The sequence below is a fragment of the Acartia tonsa genome, chromosome 7 (genome assembly GCF_053477335.1).
Source record: "Acartia tonsa isolate MP-2025a chromosome 7, ASM5347733v1, whole genome shotgun sequence".
NCBI lineage: Eukaryota > Metazoa > Arthropoda > Copepoda > Calanoida > Acartiidae > Acartia > Acartia tonsa.
In genome coordinates, this window is record NC_137266.1 from 45848056 (window position 1) to 45864743 (window position 16688).

Genomic DNA, 16688 nt, shown 5'->3' on the forward strand with positions numbered 1-16688 from the left:
AATATACCCCCTCAGTATCATTGACTGTATATGAACAGTAGCCATGGACAACCTAATTAAGCACCTGAAGACAAAGGTTACATTATTGATATATCATAACTAAAATATGTTGAACAGTGCCCCGTTCGGTCCCAACTCACAGCCGGATGGGCAACAGGACCTCACTGAAATCTCCAGAATTTCAGGTATGATATTTTTATAGTTTTCTGTTTAATCTGTTTTTTTTGTTATTTTTCTGTTAGAAGGAGGAGTCAATTTGCTTAACCCTATAAAAAATTTTATATGTATCAGGGTATATATAACCTTTTCAATTTGGGCATTAGGGGTTTACACCTAGGGGGGTGTATCCATTCACCTTAAGTTTAACAGGGGGGAGAAAAGGCCCCCAGACCCACATTCTGTACTTTATTTGGATTTAATTATTTATTTAGTTTGTTGTACAAAAAGCAAAGATATTGCTATCTTTTTTTCCAGATTGCATTTAAAAAACTTTTTTAAAAACATTTTTATGATGTAAACTAAACTTTCTTTTAAAAATCATTTAATATTGTTTTTTATTCTTTTAGCAAGCCAATTAGCAAAGGTAAGTTTTGTTTAATGTAAAGTACAATTATGTGTTATAGCTACTTTATAATTAGGATTTGTCCGTACTTCTAAATGTGATACAAGAATAATATATGAATATATGAATCTAGACTTATAAAATTATCAATACACCTACTTAAGACAACTTTCGAACAATATATCAAGCATACTTTCCAAACATTAGTTAAAGTGTCATAAGCTGTGATACTTTTTGACGTAATTGCCCTTCGTATAATTTTTACTTAAACCTATTCAGTAACACATTTTTCTGCCCTATTTTTTATTTTCTCAATTCTTCCTTTTGCCAATTTTGTAAAATAAAATTGGGAGAACAGAATGATGTAGATCAACTTGATCAACATTTTCTCCTCCCTTTATGATAAAATCGGTCAAAATGAGCAATGAATTAACTCTAATTTCATTTGGGTTTAAAGTCCACAAATCTTAGTACTATGACAGCACTGTTACAGTCTTAAACAGACATAAAATTACTGTAAAAACTCAGTAACAGAGGAATCATCCTTAAAACCGAGACTTTTCTTTATAAGAGGTTTTGTAAGTTTTGAATCGAGTAAAAATTCTTGTAATGATTGACAATAATTGGCTCAGTAATTTTTGTCATAAATTCACTTGTCATAAATATATTTGTCATAATTACATATGTCATAAAGGTAAACTTGTCATAAAAATATTTGTCATAAAGGTACGTTTATCATAAAAGGTAAACTTGTCATAAAAACATTTGTCATAAAGGTATGTTTGTCATAAAAACATTTTTCATAAAGGTACGTTTGTCATAAAGGTATATTTGTCATAAAGGTACGCTTGTCAAACATATGACAAACATACCTTTATGACAAATGTTTTTATGACAAATTCTTTTATGACTAACGTACCTTTGTGACACTTTTTTTTATGACAAGTGTACTTTTATGACAAATATATTTATGACAAGTGTATTTATGACAAGTGAATTTATGACAAAAATTACTGAGCCCCATAATCTCTGAACACGTTGCAACTCTGTAATCAAAATAGTTTTAACATATTTAACAATATAATGCTGCTTCTCTATATAGTTTGCCAAAATTGCTTCGCTTTGGCAAAAGTTGGCTTCCTTGTTAATTGTTCAATTCAATTTACACTAATAGTTATGAGGAGTGCCTTTTTAATTCTTAAATTATAATTTATCTAATTCCCTTTTTATACGCAAAATTTTAACTTTATCACATTTGTTCCTTCAAAAAAAACTATTTTTAGAAGCGTAGCTACTCTATAGTTCACTTTGTCTGTCCATCAGTCCGTAACGCTATAGGGGAAACGTGATTTTCAGTTGAAATTTTTAGTGAATATTCTTAAGGCATATGCTCATCTAATCTATACTTTGTTTTATCCATCCTTCTGTTAATTGGGGTGCTATATTGATTTCTAGATTTTTAAGTTTTTGTAATTTTCTCGACTCCTGTTCAAGACAGACGACTGAAATTTTCAGAGATTAAATAAATTCACAAATGTATTATCTATAATACAAAGTAGAATGATGTTTGTCTGTCTGTCCTTCTGTCTGTCTGTCCGTCTGTCTGTCTGTCCGTCTGTCTGTCTGTCCGTCCGTCCGTCTGTCCCTTAAGATCTCGGTAACCACTGAACCGATCGGATTCTAATCTTCAGGGAATATACCTACTGGTCCTGTGGTGGTTTTAGGCAATAATTTGGGGTGTGGGACACCCCCAAACCCCCCTAAAAAACAAAAAATCCCCCACCATTTTTTTTTGTAGGTGATTTTCTTGGTCCTTTTACGTATTTTGCCAAAAAAAAGTTTTTATCACCTCTTGGGGAAAAGCCCCTAGTGGCTAGGGGCTTTGCCGCTAGTATAAATATAAAGCTTTAAACAAAAAGATCTACTACTTTATACTACAGGATATATCTAACTCAATATCTGTCTAGAACTGTTTGGACCAGACTGGAGAGGAGGTGAAGATGACGCTGACCCCCTCCCCCTTCCTCATAATTGCTAACAAGTGTCTCAAGGGACCGGTTCTACTCAATGTTGGAGGAAAAAAGTAAGTATTTTATTTCTTTAATCACCTTAATCCTTCCCCTCTTCCACTAAAAAATAAAAATGGGGGGGGGGGGGGTTCTATGCCAATCCCTAACCCTGCAGAGCTTACTAGTACCCAATATAACCTTACCTAACCTAACTTAAAGATATAAAAAAAAACAAATTATAAAAGGGAACCGGGTTATAAGTGTCTCTCAAGGTGTCTCATATGTGAAAGCGCCAATATATTTTTCTCTTATTTTTAGGCTAGTTTAAGTAAACCAATAAAAAGAGAATGTAAAGAGCACTGCTGGGGTTTAAAACTAATTTTACATACTTTTTTTCTTTCTATCTGTATTTAACCTTTCTTTCTATGCTGTATTACTGTCTGTATATTTCTTTTTTAAAGCCTCATCCATCCTGCCAACAATGTTTCTTAACTCAAAATTGTTGTATATATTTTTCCTTAAGAGTATTGTTTAAGAAATTGAGTAATAAGTAAAAACGTAAAATCCAAGACAAAAAATAGTATCAAAGTTTTTTTTTGCAAAACAAATGTTTTTAACTCTCCCCTTTTTAATTGTAGTTAGACTCCTAAAACTGTATAATTAAAAATGATGGGTAGACTTTTGAAAATTATTGAACAATTGAAATTCATCAATTTAAGACTATCAAATACTCCCTGTGTGGGTGTTATGATATATATTCAATTTATCTATCTCTGTGTCCATGATAATTTTAATAAGAGAAACTTGGCAAGTATTTCTATACTGTTTTTTCAACAAACTGATGACTTTACATAATCAAAAATCACAACATAACTATTGTTTTTTTTATGAGTGATTTGACTTTTTAAAATGCCAGGACCAGTAATAGAGACCATGGTTCTAAAGGGTAAAGAATATGACAATAGATGATAATTGATGTGTTTCTCAAATGACGATAACAAAATTACAGGTTTTAATTATCAGTAGAAAGTATGAACACTTCTAGTTTGAACGAACCAATTCAGATTTCATTGTAGTTACCGAAATTAAATAATTTTAGAGATTGTTACTAAATAAAGAAACGAAAATCAGGAAAAAATACATCATTATTGTGTTAGATAATATGGTCATCCTAATAATATGAAAGACTTTAAGAAATTACGATTTTAAAGTAACTACAATACAAATCAGTAAATTGTGGCCATAGGCGCTGTTAATAATTCAAAAGTATTGAGACATGTCTTAAGAAGTAGTTAAAGTTAAAAAAATTTTTTCTAGTTTCAGTTAAGGGACACATAAACATCCAACTACTTTAGTTTATAGGATAATTTAACAATCAATAAATTTAATTTAATTGAGATTTTCTTTTGTCGCATAGGACAACGTTTCCAATTCTACTCAGATAAAGGAATCAACATTTTGACAATGAAAACAATTGACTTTTTGGTATTATCCTCTTAGAAATTTTTTTTTCAATATTGAAAATTTGAGAAAATTTCTGAGAGGATAACGCCGACTTTTTTTAGGAGTAATTAAGGTGGGGGGGTTGATAATCCGACAAAACAAAGTCGCAACAATTGATATATAATACGTTTATATATTAACAGGGGACAATATTTCCTCAATTCAAATTGCTAACATGAACCTCATTTATTGGTTAGGTTTTTCATCTAGTAGGAGGGTATGGAGTAAAGGAGGTGAGTAGAGGGTATCGTTATGTTAGCCAGCTGGGAGTATCACTTTATTATAGTGCAACATCCAAATAATTGCATATCAATTGCCGCAATTAAGTATGACTTTCAGCTTTTATGTTAGATGAGTCAAAATAATAATTAGTTAGAGTAGTAATATCTTTGAACATTAATAGATTTATTACATTTTCATCCATTTATTAAGCAAAGGATATCAAGGTCGATGCTTATTTTGTTAGTTTAGAACTCAAGGAAGTTTTGTCAATTTAGCTATGCATTGAAAAGAAACATTCAAGTTAAGGCAGGTTTTAAGCTATTCTTATGAGGATAATAGGGTACTTACTTAGATATAGAAATCTTAACAATAAAGTAAATTTCAAAGAAAATTGACTGAAGACTTTGTCTCTAAACAGTTTGCCATCCCTAGTCTTTTGAAAGCGTTATTCCTTTTATTGCCCTTTCAATGGTCCAAAAAGTGACACTAACATCGACAGTATATTGAGTAAAACTGCAAAAAAGTTTCAAAAAGTTAAATATTTGTTCTATTATTTTTTTCCTCATAAGATAAGTGAACATCATTTTAAAGATGAAAACATCTAAAAACAAGAAGACAAACGCGCGTTATTAATTCATGAAAAAGACTTAAAATTATACTTCAACATGCAGTGGTATCTAACCCTTTAGGGCCTCTACCTGTGATTCAATAGCCTCTGAGGTCACCCAATACACAACCATAAGGGATAAACAAATAATCAAATTGAAGGTCATTAAAGTTACTAAACAGATTATGACGTCATGCGATAGAATAGCCAATGAGATGTGTAATTGACCAATGGTAAAATTTATGCTGGAATCTCATTGGTTATTTTATTGCATGACGTCATAATCTGTTGGGGGACTTTAATCAAATTCAAAATTTCAAAATTTGGGGTTTCTAAGCTCGACTAGACACTTTGAGGAAGACTGCATAATACTTTTTATAGATTTTAAACAAAACTATGTTTTCAAATAGTGTGGAATTGTCGTATTCTACAGATATCATTATAAAGAAAATAAAAATAGTAGTAAAGGGAAAAAAATCCTCTTTTTACAGTTTGTGCATTTTTATCTGTTTTGTGTGCACATCCAAATGGCTTTTTATCTATTTCTAATAGGATAAAATATATGTCCGTCCTTCCTTCAAATAGAAACTCATTTTACTCATCAATAAAACATGCAATAACTCAAGTCATTTTCTGTCCTTCTATCCATATTGGATTGGGCAGCTACTCTATGATTTGGCGTTTTTTTATTGTATGTACGTTTGTACGTCAATAAATGTAAAATATGAAAACTTTTTTGAACTGTGTACGTTATGATGTGGAAATTCTAGTAGAAGTAGATTTGTTTATTCGAAGCCAAAGATCTTAAAGGACAGTTCCGACCCCCCTCACCCAAGGACAAAATTTATAGAAATAGGAAATGCTATGTATATTAGGGCGGGTTCATATCGGAATTAGACAAAGAGAGGATATGCAACAGATAAAATTAACCTTAAATAAAAACATTTCTGACCGAAAAAGAATTTTAAAAAAATTGAGTTTTAGAACGCGACCACTATAAAATATATTTCAATACTTATTAATATGCAAAGACGACATTCAAAATTTTTTTGAATCAGAACTATGGCTTCATGGTGCTCCCTGGAAAGGCCTTGAGGAGCTGAATCAGAAACTTTTGTCCGTTTCAAAATATCTAGTTCCTAGCCTTAGAAATCACTAAAAAAGTTTTTAAAGTTTTATTGAGAATCGTCTAATTTGTAGAGATTTTTTAGAATTTCTCAGGCTAGGAAAGAGATTTTTTGAAACGGTCAAAAGTTCCTGATTCTAATCAGCAATGCCTTTCCTGGGAGCATCATGAAGCCATAGTTCTGATTCAAAAAAAATTTGACTCCCATTTACAAAAAGCTATACAATTGAATGCCTGGTCGTCAGCGGTTTTAAGACTTATGATAAATTTTAAATCATCCAGAGGTGTATTATACTCATACAAATCATTTGCATATCTCCGCTTTGGCCTGAGAAAAAAATGTCCAAAATCGACCCACCCTAATGTATATAACGGCAGTAATTGGTTATTTATACTTTATTTAACATTTAAACCAGTCTAAACTAATCATTTCAAGTACAAACTCCTTTATCTTTTCTGCAATAATCATATTGAAATTATGTAATTCTTTAAGGAATATGTTTTAAATCAACTTCTTAAACCGTTCTCTGCAAAAAGAGGTTTACATCTTATTTTTATTCTAACGTTTTCAATCTTGTCTACCATTTCTTATCTTAAGTCGAGACATGTTCAGAAAAAAAGACCAATGACCGCAAAAATTTTAGTATTTCGGGAAGTTAGGCGTTATTGAAATGTTTATTATAAGTAAGAGAAATAAATAAATATTCATTGTGCAATTTTGATTTTTATATTTGAAAATGGTTACCATCAAGAAACCATATAGCTCAGAAATTACGTTCCTCAACAGCCGAAGGAAGTTGATCTTATATACATCTATGCCGCATAAACATGAATTCCACAGTTGCAAACAAATAAGCAACTTTTGGTTAAACTGCAGTTACTAACATTAAAACCGATAATTAATTTGCTGCTACCTTTACTTTTCTTGACTTTGTTTCAGATTTAAATTTCTCAATAAGTTTTGCAATTATGAATCTACAGAAACAGCCTGCCTCCCCCCCCCCCCCTCTAAAAAAAGACAGCTAACATGCCCTGCAGGAAATGTAAACTACATATCTGTATCTTACTTGTATTTCTTTTTTAAAAGATATGACATACACACATCATTACCCTTCACCTTCACACTAGATTTACACAAAAACAAGGATGACATTAACAACATACATTAAAGCGTACCTTAAAAATCTGACAGTCAGACAAACTTTAACAAAATCTCTCCCCTTGAATAAACACAATAATAAAATAATAAATCGATTGATATCAGATTTAAAACTACTTTTAAACAGAATGAATTAGAAGTAAATACTCTGCTAAAAACATTGTGCCTAATCTAGAAGTTATCATTTAAGAATAAAGATGAATGGGGGATCTTGTTAATCAACATGCAAACAATTTAAAAACAACAGGACAATTATAATATCCCAAATTAACTAACAAATACATCCTTTACTTTAAGAGCTTAAATATAGAAAAGATTTACATTTAACATATTTAAAGACAAGTTTTTGCGTATAAAATTTACAAGCCCTTACAGACATTTAATTTGTAAAACGTTTATTACCAGCACCTTGACTTTAGCAAGGTGTTAAATAGACCCTTGAAAATTATCTAAAGCTAGAATATGTTCGATAAAGACTTAATAGTAAATAGAATAGCATATTCGAATCTTTTGTTCAAATAATTTCTTAGGCTAGCGTAGAAGTTGGGGTTTCCTTTTGTTTCTCATATTGCTTTATATCTATGTAAGAATATAATGATAAATTATCTTTTAGGCATGAAGTACGATGGGACACCCTGGACAAATTTCCCTCGTCTCGGCTTGGCAGGCTCAGACATTGTGTTACACATGAAGGTAGGAGTTAATTCAAGGGTGGCTACGATTAAAATCAGTAAGAATGTATCCAGAGGTTGTTCAATTTGATTATGGTATTAAACTCTAGCAGGTACGCCTCTGGAGGCCTCTAGGGGCACTTGAGGGTAATTAGGGGGAAGCGGATATTGTCCCTTAACTTCCAATTTTAATTTTAAACAGAAAGTATATTTTTGGAAAGGGCCATTTTATTCTTTGAGAGATTTATGGAGAGTTGGAGCGTCCTACCCCAAACAATTGATTTATATTCACTGGACCGATGATTAAGGAGAACCATATCAGATTATTAGTTACACACTAAGTTTTAAATTTTGTATTCTTTGGAAATGAAATACTTATTATAATATATTTCTTAACACTTTGTAAAATGTTTATCAATCTTATTCAGAATATAGATTTTGAAATAAGTTTAGAATTTTTAAAAAATGTCAATCTAGATCTATTAAAAAACATATTTTAAAGATTTGATTATTACATGTTGTCATTGTGTATTTTTTAAGGTTTACAACAATTGTGTGATGCTTATTCTCTGGCAAGAAGAGAATACTATTTTGACAGGAATAATCATTAAATTCTTTATATAAAACAAAATAAATTATTATCATTATTTTACCATTGGTCAATTACATTGTATACTAGCCTATCATTGGTCATTTGTATTAGCTGCTACATAAATAACTACTTTTTAATAATCTCTGTATTCCTGAAAATACAAAAATTTGTAAGTTTTTCCATAAATAATTTTTTTTTAACTTTTCATTAATCCCTGAAATAAAGATATATTCATATTTTTTATTTCAATTTACCTATCTTTAAATCTCTGATGACACTTATAATTTCTTAAATATAGTATAACAATAGTATTTCATTTTATAATTAAAATTTTATATAATGATGGTTGTCTCTTGGATGTTAACTTAAATAGGTTATATTCCTTATACTACTAAATACCTTGGTGGTTAATATCCATAAAGTTCTGATATTACTTACCCCCTTATTCAATGAGAGCAAAGATTCTCTATAATATCACTTGAACTGTTAGAAGTTTTGTCCAGAAACCAATTTCTTTACCTAAACATGAATTCATAAATAGAGATGTCTATTTGCAGGTATTATCAATAAATAAATGTTTTACCTATCCCTTGAATGCCTAAGAGCAAAGATATCTCTACAATAGTACTTGATCTGTTAACAGTTAATCTACCTTGTATTTATCTATCTTTTAATTTCTATAATCCTATTAATACTTTGTCAAAAGACTGTTTATGTGAGAACCTGGCCGATCGAAATATCTAATAAAACGATTGAACTTTATTTCATAGTTTTTGGCTCTTGCATGTTTACTTAGGTTATATAACCTGTACTACTTCATATGTTTGCAGTTAATATCCATAAATCTCTGGTATTTACTATCCCTAAATTCCTGAGAGCAAATATATCTCTACAATATCACTCGTCCTGTTAATAGTTATTGTATTTTAATCCCCGTATTTATTTATTTTTTAATTTCTGTAAGTCTATTAATACTTGCTCAAAAAAATCCAGGCCCATTGAAATATCCAATAAAAATGATAGCACTTTTTAAAATTTTAAACTTTGGAGAGGTGTTGGTTGTCTTTTGGATGTTAACTAAGGTTATATAACCTGTACTACTCCATATGTTTGCAGTTGATATCCATAAATCTCTGGTATTTACTATACCTAAATTCCTGAGAGCAAAGATATCTCTTCAATAGACCTTGATCTGTTACAAGTTTTGTCCAGAAACCAATTTCTTTACCTAATCATGAATTCATGAATAAAAAATGCCTATTTTCATGTATTATCAATAAATAAATGTTTTACCTATCTCTTAAATTCCTGACAGCAAAGATATCTCTACAATAGCACTCGATCTGTTGGCAAGTGTTCAAAACTAAGGATACAACTACTAACCAAAACCACTATGGGGATTAAGGACATGTATTGCAAAAAAAAAAAAAAATACACAATAACACAAAAAAATTTTATTTTTCAATAAAAGGGAAAAGAAAACTTAAAAATATCATTATATAATCTCAAAAAAAGCGCGGCTAGTGCTATACTACACAGCAAGAACAAACTTCTTAGTAGAAAATATATTTCGCTTTATTCAAGCCTTCTCATTTTAAATCGTTTGAGAGTTTCTGTACAACTTATTATTATAAATTTCCTTCTTGAACCAACTCTTTCCGTATTTTTTTGTTTATGATTACATGAAGATTTATATAACTAGTTGTGTTCGTGTTTTTTTAAAGTAAGGTTTAGAACACCTTTTCTCATTGGATAAATAAAAATATACTGAATTTATTCTGAGGTAATAATTCTACCTTGAATTTTAAGATTTACACACATATTTTAGTTTTTTTCAGAATACAATAACCTGTCCATGACTACGTTACAAGCTGCTTTTCATTCATATATTCCTACCAAAAATTTGGTTAGGGGATTTTTTTAGTTTTTTTAAAGGCCAGCATCTACATCAAATATTTATTAACAAGGATGACAACATCCATAAAAGCGAAGCACTGAAACGGTAGGACAAACGGACATTAACACTTGTATAGTATCTGAACTGAAAAATCGGAACATAAATGTATAAATGTCGAATCAAAATTGTAGGTAAATTTGTTGAAAAACTGCTTAAAACCAGGATAATGTTTATGGACATACTTACATTTTTGAACTTGATTATAGATTTGCTTCGCTTATAATATTGTTCTTTGTTGTCCCAGGAATCAATATATCAAAAATCAGATTAAACGGATAATTAAAACACTTGAAAATTTGTTGTTAAAAAAGTAGAAAAATCAACATGTTTAAAATGGACGTACGGACATTCTGGTAATGATTATAGAGTTGCTACGCTTTCTAAATCGTACCCAACTACTACAGGAATCATCATGCAAAGTTTGAAATTGATAGGACAATTCTAACATGCCTAAATTAATGAATAAAAGCTATCTATCTCGGACGGACGGACGTACGGACCGACCCTAATTATAGAAAAGCTTCGCTTTTAAAAAGGAAAACTATTTTTTTTATAATTTAAAGTGATAGAACTTAAATTTAAGAGACAGCGTAAAATGCCGCCTAAAAAATTACGTCATACAATAAAATTACCAATGCGAGGCCAGTATAGATTTTACCATTGGTCAATCACAATGAATACTGGTCTGTCATTGGTCATTTTAATAAATTTTTCTGGAGGCACTTTATGCTGTGTCTGAATTTTACTAATAATTTGTGATTACAAATGTATTACAAGTATGTTATATGCTGATATTAACATCTTTTGTTTTTAAAGACTTGGTAGATTTTTCCCCCTGTTTTGTAAAAATCCCCCCCACATGAAAAGCATAGGATATCCACTAACACTTCTTATTATTGTCATCAATTATATAAATAATACAAGTTACCACTCTACTAGAATCCTATTATACAATCATACATAATATATATATTTATATATAAGTACATGGTCTTTCTTTCAAAATAGATTTGTAGGTTTTCTTGGTGCCTATAGAGCACTGACCCCTCCCACACCTTATTTTTGAAATAATTAAAAATACGAGAGTGATATATTTTTTCTAATCCCAACTCCTTCGGGGCCTTTATCATGCGCCGCCTAAACCAGCCCTTTCCAAAAATTGTTGTAAACCTTCCCAGGACCTATGTAAAGAAGAACCATATCGGTTCAACGGTTAGCGAGATCCTTCGGTACAGACAGAGAGACATCCTGTTACTTTTTTATAAGAATTTAACTTGGAGACTTGTGCAACATGCCTAAGTCTGCCATTTACTAATTATTTATAATGAACAAAATAGTCGACAGCACCCTGTAGTACAGGTATATGTACATATTTATTTGTCTATTCTACTCTACATATACAAATAATATATCTGTAAATAAATACGTAAATGTGCCGCGTATGGTGGGTGCCAAGAACCCGCTGCTTTTTACATCAACTATTTGCATATAGGGCTTTTTATTCACCAACATTTTATTATTTAACCTACTTTTTATTCCAATCTTTAGATATTTAGATACTTTTTTTGTAGCAAATTCAAATTATAATTGGGGCAAGTCTGTAAGGTTTTTTTCTCACTCTTAATCTTTCCGTTTATAAAATTAACTTTTTTTATAAATGTTTGTAAAGTAAACGTTGAACTCATACATAAAATTGTTCTTGAAAGTATAGTTTTTATCAACCAAATTCATCAGAAAGAAAAAAATCAGGAATAGGCATAGCCAACAAGCGAAACAAATCTAAAATAATATTTGGGGAGCAAATAAAGAGGTCATCAAATTTACGATGTGTCCCCCCCCCCCCAAACGACAGCTGAAAAACACGTATAGGTTTCGTGATTCTTATCCAAATTAATTTCGTATTGGTAGAAGCTGGAAAAAAATAATCCTCCCACAAATAATATTTTCTTCCGTTTATAAACATAATTGTATTGAAATCACCCCTTCTGGAGCCAGTAGCTATATGTATTTGATTAAATGATATGTTTTTTTGCATGTTAATTTTATCCTTAAAGCTTATAATATTGACATTATATAAATGCAACTATGCGAAACAATTACTAGTATATGCAACTGTAAATTAGTTATGTATATATTTTTATAATAAGAAAACAATGATGCAATTATACGATATGCATATGACAAAGTGTTGCATTCTTTCTGCGAAATTTATCTTATTTTTTGAATATCATAATTGCAATTTTCAGTCCTTCCTCTCAATAGCAACATTGAGCAAACCCTTGAAATCATTTATAGATTACCTATTTATTCACATAGAAAACTCTAAAACATTGATGTTTGGGGTAATATGGGCACACTAAAAATAATGCCCTCCCTTATTTTTGTTGAAATCAAAGAGAATCAAATAAAATAACATATGAAAACCTACAGCTTAAAATTTTTATTTAGATTATTTTATAGCCTATAGCCTCTCAAAATGGTTTATTGTCTAAAAATAAGAAAAAGGAGTGGAAAACAAAAAATCACATTAGCCCTTCTAAAAACATACCGATATACTCAATAGCAGCCGAGAAACTGATAGACTAAAGGATAGCCTGACATACAGACATAGTGATTTATAGAGTAGCTTAGCTACTAAAAAATCTAAATTGTTGTATCTCCATACGCCGTGGTTATCAGCTGCTAAGTTAATTGAATTATCAGTGTGCAAATTCTTATATCTGATCATACCCCCCCCCCCTAAACACAGCCACAACTACACCAATAACAACTTGTTATAGTTGTGTCGATCAAACATTATTTCTGTCCTTAATAAGTTTATTTAACAATATTTTTCATGAGAAAAAAATTACCCTATTTCATCCCCTTCCCTCCTACTGGAGAAAAGACCTGACTAATAAATGAGCTCTATTTTAGCAGGATAAATTAACGACATTTTGTCTCCTGTCCTTATATCAATGTATATTCCACATCACTTGTCTAAAAATATTACCTCTCCAATCCTCTGAGTTAATAATAACACGTGCTAAAACACGAGATCTCTAATCACTGATGACTTAGACATTGAGTTGATAAGTTGAGGAGTAAACAAGGATGATAACGTTTATAAAAAGCGAAGCAAAAAAACTAAAATCATGATTCCCCATTCTTTCTTATTCGGTACAGACTGCCAAATGGACAATTTAAGTTTAAGAATAATTTCTATGATTGACGGCTATATACAGCGAATCAAAGAGTAGATACGCTACTATAAAGGTCCATATCCCAATTTCTTAGATATTTTTAAAAGGATCTTTTTTTCCAAAAGTAAAAGAAGTCACCCCTCCCCCTATCTTAAAAGGTAGTTTGTATTAAAAAGAAGAATATACAAATGTAAAAATAGAAAGATAGTAGAAAATAATACAAAGTATAAGAACGGATTACTCATTACTGGGAAGCAATACAATTGGCTTTTAACCAAATTTAAACAAGACGTCAGATGTACAAATCATATATTTGTAACATTTTTTTAGCAAAGAATGGAAGAAAAATCCACAAAAGCCAAAGATATGGACATAATTTATAGTAGATAATTTTTAGCTATGAGAATTTTCATTTTTACACGAAATAAGGTAAACACACTTTCAGGATAAATAAAATTGAAGTGTTAAAAAAAGTTGTTTTACTATAGAATGAACATTCTAACATATTAGAGTTGCTTCGCTGCAGTCATTTTCTCTCCCAAAACACTGTAATTCATATATGTATCTAACTAAGTGTACAATACATGCCAACGTGCATTAACATAACTTTTGGCAGAGGCAAAACTTTTTGCATATCATACTCAAAATGAAACAAAAGAAGACAAAAAATGACACTTAAAAGAGTTGGAGACTGTAACATCCATTGCGCAAATCATTACCAGGAAACTGCGGCCTATGGGAGCAATTGAGTTTATGGGGGAGGAAGTAACCCCCTCCCCCCTAACACAAGTTTTAACTTTTGTTTTAAAAAGAAAAATAAATTTTTTCGGGGATGAAGCTATTATCTAGGGGAGGTTTTTCTTGATAGGGTGGTAGTACCATCCCAAATAATAGTTACAAACCTCTCCAGGGCCTCCATGAAAAGCTAAATTTCAAAGGAGACCCATATTGGTTAGCAATATCCTTCGGTACAGACAAACATACACATATCCTGTTACTGTTAATTGAAGGTACTTACAATTTTCATACAATATAAGCAAAGGGACATTTGCTATGCCGATTAATCAGGGAATACTTTAGGTAATATCAAATAATCTACTTTTGAATACATCTCGCCAAAAAAATATCTAATACTTAACATAAAGACGGACAGATGAATATTAGGAATTCTAGAAAATCTGTGCTAAAAATAATAATACAACATACACAAATATATATATGTATATTACTAATATATTGTGATAACACAAAACAACATATTTTTGTTAACAATTTGTAAAAAGTTTGGTCGGGTTGGGCAAGGTCAACGCCCTACATAAAAGCTAACCCTAGTAATCTCAAAACGTGTAAGTAAGCAATTAACATTTTTTTTTGCTTACTTAAATGTGCCATTGTGCCATTTTTGTGGTAAATTACTGATAAGCCATAAAAATACTAATTGCTTACTTATATCAGCATTCAACAACAATTTGGTCTTACTTGTGAGTTAAAAGAGGGTGGAGTAAATAAATACTCAGTCATTTACAGTAAAAGTGGCTTATATAAGTTGAACTGAAGAAAAAGAAGGAGGAGTAATAATTAATCCCTTCCTTCCTGTAAGCAGTTTATGAAAAAAAGAGAAGATTTGGCTGATTTAAGCCAAATAAGCAAATATTGTGATTGATTGCTTGTAAGTAATTTATCAAAAAATTGCATGATTTGGTATATAAGCCAAATAAGCATTTATTGTGATTGATTGCTTGTAAGTAATTTATCAAAAAATTGGATGATTTAGTATATAAGCCAAATAAGCAATAAACGTGATTGATTGCTTGTAAGGGATTTATGAAAAAATTTCATGATTTGGTATATAAGCCAAATAAGCAATAATTTTCATTGATTGCTTATAAGTAATTTATCAAAAAATTGCATGATTTGGTATATAAGCCAAATAAGCAATCATTTTCATTGATTGCTTGTAAGTAGTTTATAAAAAAATTGCATGATTTGGTATATTAGCCAAATAAGCATTTCTTGTGATTGATTGCTTATAATTAATCTATCAAAAAATTGCATGATTTGGTACATAAGCCAAATAAGCATTTATTGTGATTGATTACTTGTAAGTAATTTATCAAAAAATTGCATGATTTGGTATAAAAGCCAAATAAGCAAATATTGTGATTGATTGCTTATAAGTAATTTATCAAAAAATTGCATGATTTGGTATATAAGCCAAATAACCATTTACTGTGATTGATTGCTTATAAGTAATTTATTAAAATATTGCATGATTTGTTATATAAGCCAAATAAGCATATATTGTGATTGATTGCTTGTAAGTGATTTATGAAAAAATTTCATGATTTGGTATATAAGCCAAATAAGCAATAATTTTCATTGATTGCTTATAAGTAATTTATCAAAAAATTGCATGATTGGGTATATAAGCCAAATAAGCAATCATTTTCATTGATTGCTTGTAAGTAATTTATCAAAAAATTGCATGTTTTGGTATATAAGCCAAATAACCATTTATTGTGATTGATAAGTAATATGTGTTATGGAGTAATTTTCATAAAAAAAAATCTTATGGTGTTTGTATTACAGGGTCATTCAAGAGAAATGATTTTTAAAAAACTTTTGTATTACAGGGTCATTCAAGAGAAGTGATTTAAAAAAAAACTTAATTATGCAAAGAAAATAAAATTTTTATGGAAAACCATTGAGACATTTACATTTTAAATATCTAAATAGGATTATTTCATCAAATTATGCGCTAAAAACCATTTTTTCCAAAGGCCTTATTTTTGAGGATTTATTGATTTAAAGGTTGTTTAAAAAATAAGCACAATTTTAAAATTCAAATTATGCGGCTTGTTTTAATAGTAGAAAAATGTTATGCATATCGTTAGAATTTTCATAAGCTCTAGTTTTTCAATATATAAAAACCATTCCTGTGCTACGTATAGTATAGGAGCTACGTGGTAAAATGTTCCAATTACTGAAAACTTCAACCTTTTTCTCACATTTTTCAACTTAGCTCATAAACTACAAATAGCACAAAAACGGTCCTTATATTTTCAAAAACTAGAGCTTATGAGGATTCTAATGGTATG

At 30.2% G+C, this 16688-nt stretch overlaps 1 protein-coding gene across 1 annotated transcript in view; it reads left to right on the forward strand.

Moving 5' to 3' along the window:
• The first annotated feature begins 76 nt into the window (after positions 1 to 76).
• LOC145324342 (potassium voltage-gated channel protein Shab-like) overlaps positions 77 to 16688 on the forward strand; it is a 69949-nt gene continuing 53337 nt past the window's right edge. The window contains exons 1-5 of the mRNA XM_080166953.1: positions 77 to 185; positions 567 to 583; positions 2530 to 2645; positions 7802 to 7881; positions 8400 to 8454. Of these exons, the coding sequence (XP_080023079.1) occupies positions 107 to 185; positions 567 to 583; positions 2530 to 2645; positions 7802 to 7881; positions 8400 to 8454 (347 nt within the window). The 5' untranslated portion in view covers positions 77 to 106. The remainder of the gene's footprint in view (positions 186 to 566; positions 584 to 2529; positions 2646 to 7801; positions 7882 to 8399; positions 8455 to 16688) is intronic.